The sequence below is a fragment of the Pleurodeles waltl genome, chromosome 3_2, assembly GCF_031143425.1.
Source record: "Pleurodeles waltl isolate 20211129_DDA chromosome 3_2, aPleWal1.hap1.20221129, whole genome shotgun sequence".
Lineage (NCBI taxonomy): Eukaryota > Metazoa > Chordata > Amphibia > Caudata > Salamandridae > Pleurodeles > Pleurodeles waltl.
The window spans coordinates 99,591,781-99,607,087 of record NC_090441.1 but is presented as its reverse complement, the minus strand read 5'-3'; the positions used below and the strand labels follow the sequence as shown (position 1 = coordinate 99,607,087).

General features: G+C 48.7%; 1 protein-coding gene across 2 annotated transcripts in view; it reads right to left on the bottom strand.

The window, feature by feature from the left end:
• The window catches only part of GTF2I (general transcription factor IIi), a 1,115,084-nt gene that overhangs the window by 23,074 nt on the left and 1,076,703 nt on the right, over positions 1–15,307 (bottom strand). For both annotated transcript variants that reach the window (XM_069226909.1, XM_069226910.1), the window contains one exon: positions 9,935–9,976. In XM_069226909.1, the coding sequence (XP_069083010.1) occupies positions 9,935–9,976 (42 nt within the window). The remainder of the gene's footprint in view (positions 1–9,934; positions 9,977–15,307) is intronic.

Sequence of the window (15,307 nt, the reverse complement as noted above, 5' to 3'; positions counted from 1 at the left end):
CAGTAGGTGGTGATGTACATCTACACGCAGACTTTTTTCTGACTCAGAAGTGACAAAAGGAGTTGCATATAAGCAGCACCGCTTAACGCTGAGGTTAATTTCTTCCCAGTTTCTGTATACGTCCTCAGACGTGGAGACTAACAATAGTTAACAATTATAAGTGATAAGTTTCTTAACTTCTGAGCTTTTATCTAGAATAAATATCCATTCTACAGAAAGGAGAGAGGATAGGGTGGTGAAGAATCTGTAGTCAGAAGATCCACTAGAAAAAGCGTTATCGAAGGTAAGTAACTTGTTCTTCTGATAGATACTTCTAACTGCAGATGCCTCACCTTCAGAGTAGGGTCCACAGCAGTACCTCTGTGATGGGGAGTCTGTGGAAGAACTCAGTCCATAAAATCCTTCAGGACTGAACAGACACATTTCCCCTTCTGATGGATACAACTACCTGTGGATTCCTCACCTGATGAATACTCCCATGGCGCCAGCATTTGACGGAAATCTTCTTACTAGTCTCTGCACGTCGACGAGGACGTCACTCTAGCCCACGCGACGCCGTCTGACGTCATACAGGCAATAAGAAGTCCTCGCCGACGTGCCGATGACAGTTCCCTTTTTTCCGTGCATTCGAAACGGTTATCTTCGAGGGAGTTACTGTTACCTTCGTGGTTACAGTGTATTGTCTGCTGCGTAGTCTTCTCTGCGGTAACAATGTCTCAGAGGAAGTCGGGTTTCAAGCCCTGTCGAGAGTGTGGGGGCAAGATGTCAGTTACAGATCCTCACTCCGACTGTCTATGGTGTTTGAGCTCCGACCACGACGTCTCGACTTGCGATTCATGTCAACACATGAATCCGAAGGCCCTCAAAGAGCGCGAGGCCAAGTTATTCATGGCAAAGTCAAAGAAGAAGGAGAAACATCATAAGAAGTCTTCTTCGCCAAGGTCTCACCGGCGTCATCGAGACTCCCGGCGCCGTAGAGACTCACGACGTCACTCCAGCAAGGAGTCTCATTCGAGGTCACCTTCGGCTCGGCGTCGGAGGACTTGGGAGGTCAGCCCCACGGTCACGCCGCATCCATCGACGCCGTTGCCCTCTCCGGCGTCACCGACTTCACCTGGTCAGGCGTCAGTGATTGAGGTGGTGCAGCCTCTTGTGTTTTCTCCGGCGTCGCAGACGTCGAGGCCGGCGTCGGGGTCGCCCTCGATCCAGGCACCCCAGTATCCGGCTTTTCCCACTCCTGGAGCCGATAGTACCGCGTTTCTTAATGCGATGTATACCATCTTTCAGCAGATGGCTCCAGGAGCTGCTCCGGCTGGTCCTTCGGGGCCCTTGGCCTTTTCGTTGGGTGATCCTGCGCCTCTTCGGCCGGCACCCTTTATGCCCTTTCTCCCTTTTGGGAATGTGGGCTCGGCGCCGGTGTCGGTTGCCCCTCCGTCGAAGTCAGGATTTTGCCCTGTGACTCCGGTTGGTCCATCGGCTCCAAGACCTCGTCCTCCGGCTCCTGCCTCGGCGCCGAAGCTGCCTGTGGCGCCGGACGCGGCGTCAGATGCTTCTGGAGATCGGCGCCGTTCTTCGACGTCGGCGGAGGCCATGTCGACTCCGCGTATCGAGGAGAGACTTCATTCGAGGAGGCGTGCTCTCCGTCTTTTAGAAGAGCAAGAGTACCAGCGAGTCCTAGAGGAGGGAGAGATTGAGGACTCTGGAGACGGACTGCATGGTCTGGATACAGCCAGTGGGCTGGACACTTCCCCTGAGTGGGACCTTTCATCTCCAGGGGAATATACGGAGGAGGCTGCTTCCTTTCATGCTGTGGTGAGGAAGGCAGCGAGCTTTTTGGACCTGCCTTTGCCGGTGGCAGAGGCAAAGCAGAATTTGCTGACAGAGGTATTGCATCCGGCCTCTGCTGCAGCTGAGCTCTCTTGCCATTTAATGAGGCTTTGCTGGATCCGGTGTTGGAGGTGTGGAAGAAGCCGGTGTCTTCCTCGGCCGTTCATAGGGCTGTGGCCAGGAGGTATCGAGCTGCACCATCTGACCCTGGCTTTCTCTCTAGACACCCTACGCCGGAGAGCTTGGTGGTGCAAGCCTCCTGTTCCTCAAAGTCAGCGCCTGGTTCCTTCCCGACGGTGCCTGGAGACAGAGACTCCAAGAAACTGGATGCGCAGTCCAAGAAAATATTTTCGTCATGCAGTTTGGCGTTGAAGGCCACCAACGCCACGTGCATTCTGGGGAGGTACATCCATGCGCTGATGGATGATATTTCGTCTTCATTCACGGAGCTTCCCCAGGGTCTTTTGGATGTGGTCTCGGACGCCCAGGCTGCCGCGACCCAGATTATCCAGTCTGGGCTGGACACGACCGACTCGGTGGCCAGGGCGATGGGCACGGCTGTGGTGGCAAGAAGACAGGCCTGGTTCCGAAACTCAGGGTTCTCTGCGGATGTGCAGTCGACCCTGCTGGACCTCCCGTTTGATGGGGACAGACTGTTTGGAGCCAAGGCAGATTCAGCCTTGGAACGATTTAAGGAGAGCAGAGCCACAGCCAAATCGTTAGGACTGCAAGCTCCTTCTTCCTCTGCCTCTTCTAGAATTTTCAGGAGGTTTCGGGGATTTGGGCGTGGCTCTTATTCCTCTTCCTTTCGGGGGAGGTTCCAGCAACCCGCCTCTTCCCTCCCCTATAGGTCATTTAGAGGGAGGGGGAGGGGTGGGGTCCGTACCAGAGGAGCCTCTCAACAGCACTCTGCCTCTTCCTCGTCCTCTGGAGGGGTGCAGCAGGGGAAGCAGCCTTAGGCTTCCACCGTTTCCCACTCACTCCTCTCCTGTAGGGGGAAGATTACAGCGTTTTCTCCACAAGTGGAAGTCTATCACAACGGACACTTGGGTTCTCGGCATTGTGGGAAAAGGCTACGCCCTTCCCTTTTGGGAGTTCCCGCCCCTCATCCCGCCCCGCCCATCTTATTGTTCAGAAGAACACCTCCTGTTGCTAGAACAGGAGGTTCAAGTCCTCCTTTCAAAGGGCGCGGTAGAGTTGGTCCCAGAGCAGGAAAAGGGTCGAGGTTGTTACTCAAGATACTTCCTGATTCCCAAAAAGGATGGTCAGTTGAGACCAATCCTGGATCTGAGGATCTTGAATTGGTTCCTCAAACAGGAAAAGTTCAAGATGCTGACCCTAGCACAGGTGCTTTTGGCGTTGAACAAGGAAGATTGGATGGTGTCTGTCGACTTGCAGGATGCTTACTTTCATATCCCGATACTCAAGTCGCACAGGAAGTATCTCCGGTTTGTGGTAGGGTCGCAGCACTATCAGTTTGCGGTCCTCCCGTTTGGTCTTACTTCAGCACCTCGAGTCTTCACAAAGGTGATGTCAGTGGTTGCGGCGGAGCTCAGAAGGAAGGGGATAGCAGTATTCCCTTACTTGGACGACTGGTTGATCAAAGCCAAGTCCCCGGAGCTTGTGTCGCATCATCTGCAGTCAACAACCCAGTTGTTGTTCGACCTGGGCTTTTCGGTGAACGTGCCCAAATCTCACCTGGAGCCCTCTCAGCGCCTCCTGTTCATAGGGGCAGTACTGGATACAACATTGAGTCGAGCCTTTCCTCCGCCTCAGCGGATTCAAGATATTCAGGAATTGGTTCCAATGTTTCGAAATGGAGCGGTAGTTCCAGTCCTCAAGGTCCTTCGTCTGCTCGGTCTGTTCGCCTCCTGCATTCTGTTGGTCACGCATGCTCGCTGGCACATGAGGGCTCTTCAGTGGTGCCTCCGAAGGCAGTGGTCTCAACACAAGGGAGATTTAGAAGGTACTGTCAAGATCTCCAGAGATGCTGCTGTGGAATTGAAGTGGTGGATTGCGGGCAACAATCTTTCACAGGGGAAGCCGTTCGCGCAGTCGCCACCAGTGGCCACGGTAATAACGGATGCCTCCACCCTAGGATGGGGAGCTCATCTGGGGGATCTGGAGATCAAAGGGCTTTGGTCTCCAGAGGAACAGGTGTTTCATATCAATCTGTTGGAGTTACGGGCTGTACGTTTGGCTCTCAAGGCCTTCCTCCCATCCCTTCGTGGTCAGTCGGTACAGGTCCTGACGGACAATACTACCACGATGTGGTACATAAACAAACAGGGAGGAGTAGGGTCGTACCTTCTCTGCAGAGAAGCTCTTCGGCTATGGTCCTGGGCAAAGGACCATCAGATTTGCTTGGTGGCAAATCATCTGGCCGGGGTCTTGAATGTACGTGCGGACAGTCTCAGTCGCCAATTCTCGGCAGACCACGAGTGGCGTCTCCATCCAGATCAAGTCTGTTTAATCTTCCAGATGTGGGGGTTTCCTCGGATAGATCTGTTTGCCACTCGGGAGAACGCGCATTGCCCGTTATTCTGCAGCCTCCAGTATCCGATGCAGGGAGCGTTGGGGGACGCGTTTCAGATAACCTGGTGCGACCAGTTGCTTTACGCGTTTCCCCCCATACACTTGATTCCTCGAGTGTTGAGGAAAATTCGCCAAGACCGGGCCCAAGTCATCTTAATAGCTCCGGATTGGCCAAGGAGGGTATGGTACTCCGACCTTCTCCAACTCTCACTGTGCCCTCCGCTCCGTCTCCCTCTCAGGGCAGACCTCCTCTAGCAGTCGCAGGGGCAGGTTTTACACCCCAACCTCCAGAGTCTGCACCTACATGCTTGGAGATTGAACGGGGCAACCTGAGTTCCTTCTCTCTCCCGCCTGATGTAGTGGATGTTATCTTAGCGGCCAGGCGACACTCCACTAAATCTATCTACGCTAATAGGTGGTCTAAATTTGTTATGTGGTGTGGAGAGAGACAGATTGATCCCTTACATGCTCATCTGTCACATGTTTTGTCTTTTGCACTGTCTCTAGCGCAGAAAGGTTGTGCAGTAGCTACCATTAAGGGTTATTTGTCGGCCTTGTCAGCCTTCATTTGTCTTCCAGACCAACCATCGTTATTTAAATCCCCTATTGTTCTCAGATTCTTGAAAGGTCTTCTGAATCAATATCCTCCAAAACCATTCGTTATGCCTCAATGGGATTTGTCCTTGGTCCTGACTTTCCTTATGGGGTCCCCTTTTGAGCCTATGCATTCTTGCCCCTTAAGGTATTTGGTTATTAAAACAGTATTCCTGGTAGCTATAACATCTGCAAGGAGAGTGAGTGAGTTGCAGGCCTTATCGGTTAAACCCCCTTATATAATGTTTTATGGGGATAAGGTGGTGTTGAGGACCAAGGCTGCTTTCCTTCCGAAGGTTGTTTCACCCTTCCATTTGGCTCAGACAATCACTTTGTCCACGTTTTATCCTCCGCCTCATCCTTCAAAGGAGGAAGAAAGACTACATCGCCTGGACCCAAAAAGGGCGTTGAGCTTCTATATCGACAGAATGAAGGATATCAGGCTGGAGGATCAGCTGTTTGTCGGATACGTGGGCAAGAGGAGAGGAAAGGCAGTCCACAAGAGAACACTCTCCAGGTGGGTTGTTCTTTGCATTAAAATCTGTTACTCTTTGGCAAAGAAGGATCCGCCTGAGGGCATTAGAGCTCACTCCACCAGAGCTAAGTCGGCCTCTTCGGCCTTGGCCAGGGGTGTTCCTGTGGTTGACATCTGCAAGGCCGCAACTTGGTCGTCCCTTCACACTTTTGTGAAACATTACTGTTTGGACTCTGAGGTCAGAAGGGACGGTCATTTTGCACGGTCAGTGCTGCAGGATTTCTTGGTTTGACCATTTAGGCACCCACCGCCGGGCGTGGTACTGCTTTGGGACTCTATTCATCAGGTGAGGAATCCACAGGTAGTTGTATCCATCAGAAGAACGAGTTACTTACCTTCGGTAACGACTTTTCTGGTGGATACATTAGCTACCTGTGGATTCCTCACGGTCCCACCCGCCTCCCCGTTGCCTTTTTGGTCTCTCCAAGCAATCCTTGAGTGTGCTCCTTTTGGTCTTCAAAGTTGCAATACATTTTGCATGTATGATATTTGTATATATGTGTATATTTATATATAAATCTATATATATATTGGGTATATACATGATTCGTATGTATAAATATATTTATTTGTTTAAAAAAAAAAAAAAAAAAAATAAGGTTATATTAAATCTACAGCTATTTTATTGCAATGTTGTGTGATTTACAATATTAAGAGATGTTGCTTTGCTCTTTCATTGCATTGGGTTATTATTATTATTCTCATGCACGTAAAAAATGTTGGTACTGTCATCGGCACGTCGGCGAGGACTTCTTATTGCCTGTATGACGTCAGACGGCGTCGCGTGGGCTAGAGTGACGTCCTCGTCGACGTGCAGAGACTAGTAAGAAGATTTCCGTCAAATGCTGGCGCCATGGGAGTATTCATCAGGTGAGGAATCCACAGGTAGCTAATGTATCCACCAGAAAAGTCGTTACCGAAGGTAAGTAACTCGTTCTTCAGGCAGGCTGTCAAGGCAGTAATGCTTTGTGAATGTGTGCATGTTGTGCCCTGACAAATACCCAGGGCAGGCACTCCGCCTGCCAATTCATTGGTAGAAGCCTTTGCCTTGATTGAATGGGCCCTCAATCCTTCTGGAAGCTGCTTTTTGGCATTCGTTTTATTTATTAGTCCTGATGACCCTGTTGAAGTTGTTCTAGGGGCGTTGAAATGTCAACAATTACCCTCTTGGTTGTAACTAATATGGAATGATCAAACAGAACTTTCATTAATGGTGTTTCGTTGTACTCAAATGTTGCTAAACAGTCAATAGTGTATATATATTCTTTGTTGATTTTATATCACAAGTGCACCTATTATCACTTTTTATCACTGTTTACGTGCACTGTGCATTATTTTGGAGCACCTATGTTCTCTATTATTTTACCACTGTTATTTCTGAAACAGTAGAAATACATTTGTATGAATATAACTAAATGCCTTGTTTTTTATTTTGTATTGTGCATTGCCAAGTGTGCATAGGCTAATATCTCTCTCCGAGGGAATCACTATTTGTTTTCACTTTCAATTTGTTGTAGCATCACTAATGGTCCCAGAAATTCGGGGCGCATTGTAATCAGCTGCAGAACTGGCTTTTCAGTGAGGAATCGGGAGCAAGACCTTGGGGCATCCTGACTGTAACTTACTAGGAGGAGATTGGTGAGGCTAGGCCTACTTGGACTTCTTGTGCTTCTTTTTGGACTTTGACTTACACAAAGAGCTGGAGTGCACTGACAACCTGTCTTGTGAAGTGAAGTGGGCCTGGGTCCACGTTCTCGGCTTTGTGCAAACTCAGCACTTATGCTACTTCCTGTGGTGTTCGAGAACATAAAGGTTGGCTTCATGTTCCTGGATCGCCTGCTGATGCATCACGGCACACTCCTAACACGACCTGGACATCATGGCCCCAACAAAAAGACGAGAGAGACACCTCATGGGGAGCTGTCACAGACATCTGTTTGAAACAGTCCCTACAAGGCTTTAACCTGGAACACTGGAAAAGTTTAGAGAAAAAACATTAGTTAAAAAGTTAGGTGCTGGTTCTGGATCTGAGCACATATACACAGAAAGAAAAAAAATACGATCTCAGCGCATTTGGGTGGCATCTAGATGCAGCACCAGTGTATACTGCTGGGGTGGAGGAGAATCGATGTGGAGCCGCGTGATGCTGCGTACTGTTGCGTCAAGCCTATGATCAATAATATTACGGATCCAGTCTTATGTGTGGGGATATTGTAAAGGTGAGGAATCTGAGGTTATAAGTAACCATCTGAACCCTGCTTACTCACCCATGCTGGTCTGTGGCCCTTCTAAGAAGATGAGTAAAATGGTAAAAAGGCCACTGGTCAATGAGACCAGTCTTTTATCAGTCCTTGATGCACAGGCTTATTCAATAAGGGGGTCAGTTACCTTTGCGTCCTGGAGTGCCCCACTCATCTTCGAGCAATGCCTTCTACATAGTTAATGTGTTATCATAGCCTGGGGCGAGCACGCTAGCCTCCTCCCTGGACTATTGGCACTTGTGTGTTTTAACCCAAGAAGCAAATGTTAATTAACTCCAGACAAGGAGGCCCTGGTTAGACAAGAATGGCCATCACCCAGTAGAAGGAAAGTCTGAGTGAAACACAGATAATAGCTAGTCCCTTCCCAAAACCACCAAACTTCTGCAAGGAAAAGGGATGGGAATAAGGGAGCTGGACTGTCTAGCAGAACAGTACCAGCTTGGATTATACTCAACACAATAGCTCAAAATCCATCTTCACCAAGTGAACACACACACTCTCAACACATACATACCAGATAGCATAGAGGCCAAAACAACTCAGGCAAAGAAGACTGCACAGAGTTAAGGGAGGGTGGCAGGTAACCCACTTAGGGGTAGAGGCAACCCTGACTATAGGTTAATACTCAGGGGCAGCTCCTCTGCAATGGCGGAGGAGCGTCGCCCCCCCTGACTAAGAGCCAGCAGATGAAAAATAAAACAAAAGCTTACTATTGTTTTATTTTTCATCTGCTGGCTCAGGGAGGGATGGGGCTGGGCCACGGGAGAGGGGAGAGAGTGGCCATCTCAAGCAGGCCAAACACACATGCGCACTTAGGTTTCTCCGACCCGGTGGTGTTGAACAGCCAGGCTGGAGAAACTGTACAGACCCCAGGACAGTGTCTGAGCGACAGGCCCAGCAGCTCAGACCAATCCTGACGCTGCTCTGATGCTTGGTTTAGTATGAGACCAGCGCCAGGATTGCTGGGGAGCCTGTGCTGGTGTCCCAGTGAATGCTGGGACACCATAAGAGGAGCGAGGCGGCAGGAGTCGATGGCGAGAATGGTAAGCATTTTTCTATTTTATTTACTTGTTTCCCCTGTCCCCGTCGTCCCCTCAACACCCCTTTGACATTTGTGGTGGCCACAGCTGTTAATGCTGCCACTGTCAGTCTACCGCAGCCTGGTTACAGAGGGCAGTAGCATTTTCAGTAAAGGAGGGTGCACTCTGCGTAACCCCTCGACCTCAGATCTAGGCTCCAAGTTCACAATTTATGTAAACAGGGAAACGCATGACTCATTTTAACCGAGGTAAAAATCAGCAACTTTCCAGTGACTTGCCAGGCGATTCACATAGGGTTGAGAAGCATGCTCCCAAAAGTCATACAAAAGGCTTGCTGTCCCAAAACAGGGCGAGAGCCCGCCGAGATGCAAGCTGCAGTTCCAACATTGGTGCTGACAGCAACATAAATGAATAAATAACCGGACAACTCAAATGAACTTACTGAAGCCCCCGTTTCAGCTGGGAGGCTCCAGGGTAGGTCAAACTGTAGACACCATGGCACCTCCCCTTTCACACGGATCCATCAACAAAGCTCGCATTAGGCAAGCTACAGTACACAGTGATGTGATGGACCAGAACTTAACACCAAAAACACAAAACTTCAGAAGAGTGCTCCGAGTCTGGTTTGTGATGGACACCTCAGAGTTGTGTGACTGGGCAAACAATCCCAGAACCTTCGTTAATGACACACTGCAATCACACTGGCTCCACGGCCACAGTATAATTCCCGGCAATAAACCTTTTTTCAAAAGGACAGGAACAGCAGGGGGAGAGGGACCAAGAGATACACTCCTACTCACAATGGGCCAATCGGGGATAAGTTTATAAACTAAAATCCACAATAATCGTATTAAAAATAATTATATAATGTAATGTCCAAAACCCAAGCTGAGAAACAATAATGATTTCAACACCGTAGTCATTCAGATGTTCCTAAAGTACATTAATAAACTTAAATAGAAGACAGAAACATTATTTTTTACAACTGGTAGTACATATCGCTATTACTGCTGGGTCGCCATCGTGTCTCAGTGGTTTTTAAACAGTCAGAGACACATTGCACTGTCTATACCTGAACAGCGGAAGCACGTGCAATACCTTTAGTATAAGATCGTTTCATCTGAAACATCATCAACGCTTACCTTCGAGGGAAGATGTTTCCATCGCATTTTTTATGGCCGCATCTTAAAAGAGAATAAAGTTAGTCACGTAAACCGAAGAAAGAAAAAGAGACATACCAATGGATACATCTTTTGTTGCTAAGCAGCCGTTGCTGCCTTGGAGCAGCTAAGCACCAGGTTAGACATGCGCCATCTATCTGAGTCTGTCGTGGCACCAGAGGGCCTCTATGTCCGGGGTTTTGTACTATGTTGCACTACACGGGCCTAGTGTGATTACAACCTGGCAAAGGAGTGTCCAAAGTAGGCCCAGAACAGGTGTTCGGAATTTCCACATAGCTTAAATTTACATAACACGAACCCATACAGAATTAATTTGCTTAGTAGATATAGTAAAGTGTGGCGTTGCCATGAGTCTAGGCCCCTTTAAGCACGTTGGATGCCACAGCAGAAAGCTGGACCCGCTCAGTTGCAAGTTGTTTACAAGCTCCAGTAAGGAAAGATGACTGAGAAGGGGAGGTGGCGGGAAAAAAATAACCTACAGAGTGAACAAATTATCCAACAGCACCAATGTGCTTGAGGTACGTGCATGAAGGTCAATGCACCAAGATGCCAGTGGTAGTGGGTGACGTCACACGCCCATTTTGACCTTCAATTCCACTCACACACACAAGCTTACACATACACACATTCACACTTACACACAAACTCGCTCATCTAAACACACACACACACTCGAGCACGCACGCACACATACTTTTAAAAGCATTTTTGTTTACCTCAGCTGTGGAGGAGTGTCTAATCCAGCTAATTGTACTCTATTTTCTTACTACACGAATAGTGAATAATTAAACATTTTCACTATCAGCGTAATAAAAAAAATGAGAGAAAACAAAGAGTGAGTAGCCACAACCAATGTCCATAACGACGTGCTGGCACTGTGTTTCAGGCACTGTCTTTGTCACCTCTGATGCCAGGGGTCAAAAGGACAGGGCCAGTGGTCGCAAGGGACAAGCCAGGTGTCGCAGCTGCGACACCTAAATGACGTCCATAGGTACGTAACGTCTTCTTTTTTAAAGGATAGTGTTCCCTCTGCAGATGACTTATCTTAATCTCCATCAATAGTTACCAATATGAACGAGGGGTCTTCACACTTAAGATGAAAGTTCAACAGTACCCTTGGACGAACAGTACCAGGCGACTTGGAAACAAAGCCACTGCCTTGCATTTAGGAAATAAAGCTTAGCAAATGCAATTAAACATAGGTTTATTGTTTTGATTAATTAAAATCATCAATACAAAGATCAACATGCGAGTCATTTTGAAAAGTGTCAAATTATGCTGTATAATAGGAGCTTACAAAGATATATCCTAAAATCATAGAGAGAAAAAAACCAACATGGAACTTGGTGCAAATTCCTGAGCATGTACATAGCTAGAAATAATTAATCATAAACTGAAAATTTTATACTAATCAAAATTCATAAGGCCTGCAAATTTAATTGACAGTCCACCTGTTCCAGCAGCTATTATACTGTTTGAGAATATCTACTGAATGGGGTTACGCACTAAAGAACAAGTTACTTACCTTCGGTAACAAATTATCTGGTAGAGATATTTCTATAGTTGCAGATTCCTTACCTTAGAATTTACCCCCGGCGTACGACTGGATCCGGAGATTTTTTCTTCGAGCAGTACTCTTGTGCGCCCCCAGGTAGCATTGGTCGACTCCATGTCCGTTGTGGTCGCTGTGATGACATCAGTTTCTTTTCAGGACTTTACACCCCAGAAGCATGGAGCCATGTAGAAAACTGAAATTGGTAAGTCATAACTAGGGCCCTGAAAGGGAGTCCCTGGAATCAGTTTACAGAGTGCGGAAGATGGGTGGTTCGATAAGGAATCTGCAACTAGAATACGTCTCTATCAGATAATTTGTTACCAAAGGTAAAGTAACTTGTCCATCTGATAGAGACTTCTAGTTGCAGATTCCTTACCTTATACAGTAATAGATACCCAAGCAATACCATCCCTGGCAGTGGGTCTGTGAACTAAGATCCTACTAGGAAGTCCTGCAGTACCGAACGGTCAAAATAGCCATCCCTGTGGACCTGACCATCCAGGCAGTAGTGTTTGGTGAACATGTGCAGAGATGCCCAAATTGCTGCTTAGCAGATGTCCAGGACTGGAGGTCCGCGTGCTTATGCAGTGGTTGCAGCTGTTGCTCTGGTGGAGTAAGCATGCAAATCTTCAGGGGGTTGCTTCTTGGCCAAAGTGTAGCAGTTTGATGCAGAGAACAAGCCATCTTGAGATGGTACTCATCTGCACCTCCTGTCCTTTCTTCGCACCCACATAACCCACAAAGAGTTGATCATCCACCCAAAGTCATTGGTACGATTGAGGTAGAACGCCAATGCTCTTTTTTGGATCCAGACAGTGAAGTCTCTCCTCCTCACGAGAAGGATGTGGGGCAGATAAAAAGTAGGCAAGGTGATGGATTGGCCTACATGAAAGGTCATGACGACTTTAGGGAGGAAAGAGGCCCTAGTACGAAGTACCACTTTGTCAGGATGGACAGAGATGAAGGGTGGCTTTGAAGAAAGAGCTTGTACCTCACTTGCTCTCCATGCAGAGGTGATGGCCACAAGGAAGGTTGTTTTTAAGGTGAGGAGCCAAAGAGGACAATTACAAAGAGGCTCAAAAGGATCACACATGAGGAAAGTAAGTACCAGGTTCAAATCCCACTGCGGCATTATGAACCGGGTAGGCGGGAACATGTGGGTAAGACCTTTGAGGAATCACGCAACAATGGGAGATTTAAACAAGGAGGGTTGATCAGGAAGTCTGAGGAAAGCAGATTGCAGACAGATAACTTTTCAGAGTGCCCAAAGCAGAGCCCTGCTGGGCAAGAGAGAGAATAAACAAGAGGACCTTCGACAGAGATGCAGAAATGGGAACAATGGTTTTGTTGGTACACCATGCCACAAATGTATGCAATGACTGGCTTATACCGTTTTGGTGGAGGGACGCCTGGCTGGCAATATAACATCACAGACTTCTGGTGGAAGGATGACAGCTGTCGTCTGCCGCTGCTCAATCTCCACGCAAGAAGACTGAGACTGGACAGGTTTGCCTGCTGCTGAGACAGAAGATCCTCCTGAAGAGGCAGTCTGAGTGGAGGATCAATGGCCATGCTCAGAAGCTCAGGATACCATACTCTTAGTGTCAGAGTTCCACTCAAGATGAAAAGCGTTGCTGAGCGAGTACCGCCTTGGAAACGTCAATGTGTAGAACAGCGAATACTGTGTGTTCTCTATGGAGGTGAACAGGTCTAACCGAGGCTCTCCCCACTGCTGAAGGAGAACTTGCGTCACGCCGGTTGAAGACGCCATTCGTGTACGTAGCTGAGTTTGTCTGCTATGGCATTCAGAGAACCTGCCAGATGGTGAACCACCAGGGATATGCAGTGATGCTCCAGCCATGTCCAGAGACGCAGGGCCTCTTGACAAAGGGTCCACAACCCCAGCCCGCCCCGCTTGTTGCAGTACCATATGTCGGTGGTGTTGTCTATGAACACTTGCACCACTTTCCCTTGGAGAGACGGAAGGAATGCTTTCAATACAAGCCTGATTGCCCTGAGCTCCAGAAGGTTGATGTGGAGCCCAGCCTGCACCGGAGACCAGATGCCTGGTTGGGGAAGGGAGAGGGATCTGCCGCCCACCCAATCTCCGTTCGTTAACCACCACTGCAGATCTTTTGCAGTTCTTTTCGCAATCTGGACCATGTTGGAGAAATTGCCCTATTACTGCGCCCACTGGAACTTCAGGTCCCTCTCCAGAGCCCGCATATGCCTGTAGGCTGGTGTTACCAGCAGGATGCAAGAGGCCATGAGTCCCAGCAGCCACAGAGTCGGCCTCACTGAAATCCAGGATAGAAGTTGAAACATCTTTATTATAGCATAAATATCCAGGACCCAACGTTCGCGAGGAGAAGACCGAAACTGCACCATGTCCAGAACAGCTCCAATGAAAGGAAGCGTCTGAGAGGGAGTCCGGTGTGACTTCAGCATGCTGATAGGTAACCGCAGCGAGTGCAGGAGCTTCGCAATAGTCTTGAAGTGGGAGTTGGCAGCCTGGGGCAAGCTCGCCATCAACAGCCAGTCGCCGAGATAGGGGAAGACTGGCACCCCTGATCTCTGTAGATGAGCTGCAACCACCGCCATCAACTTGGTGAACACCTGAGGGGCACTGGTGAAGCCAAAGGGGAGTATGGCAAACAAAGTAATTGTGGCTAATTGTGGACTGAAAGTAACGCTTGTGGGAAGGCAGGACGGGGATATGAAGGTATGCATCCCGTAAGTCCAATGCTATCATCCAGTCTCCTGGGTCGAGGGCAGACAGGACCTGAGCTAGTGTGAGCATTTTGAATTTCTCTTTGAGGAAAAAAAATTGAGAGGGCATATGGCTAGGATAGGACGATGACCTCCATCCTTTTTGGGCACCAGAAAGTAGCCGGAATAGCAACCACAATCTACTTCTGGCCTTTGCACCTTCTCTATGGCTTCCTTGGCCAAGAGAGTCATCACTTCCTCGCGGAGAAAGGATAGGTGATCCTCCATCAACCTGTTGCAAGTTGGTGGCAAAGGAGTAGGGGTAGTCACGAAGAGGAGTTAGTAGCTTCTTCTGAGGATCTTAAAAACCCACCAGTCTGATGTTATAGATCACCATTGGGGCAGGGAATGGCAAATCCTTTGACACACTGGATGCTCATGAAGGTGTGAGGACAGATTAGGAGTGTTTGGAGGCTGGGGCTGCTGGGGGGGGGGGGGGGTGGAAGGGGTAGACTGGCCTGACTGCTGGCTGCCTGACCCATGGGTCTGTGCGCACAGCATCCTTGGCCATGCAGAGTCTAGGAAGCCTGCGCAGCCTGCGGTGGCTGAGGCGACAGATGTGGTTGGAAGCCCCTTCCATAGCAATGAAAAGAGTGAAAGGCAGATTGGGGTTGGGAAGGGGTCACCTGGCAGTCGCCCTGCTGTCCTTTAAGCGCTCCAGCGCTGAATCAGCCTTGTCTCCGACAAGATGGGAACTATCAAACGACATGTCTGTAAGTGATGTTTGGACACCCCCAGAAAAGCTTGTCGTCCTCAAACAGGCGTGGCACTGTAATACCACCGTCAATTAAACTGCTCTGCCTTGTGGGACGGCGGCATCCAGTCCACATCGAATTGTTAACATAGCTGCGTCCCTCCCGTCAGAAACAGCCTAAGAAAGTACATCCCTGGTCTCCTTCATGACCTCTGGAAGTATCAGTGCAACATATCCCAGAGAGCGTGGGAATAGCAGCCAAAAAAACATGCAGTGTTCATGAAGTGCAGTGTCAGGCTGATGGGAGAAAACATCT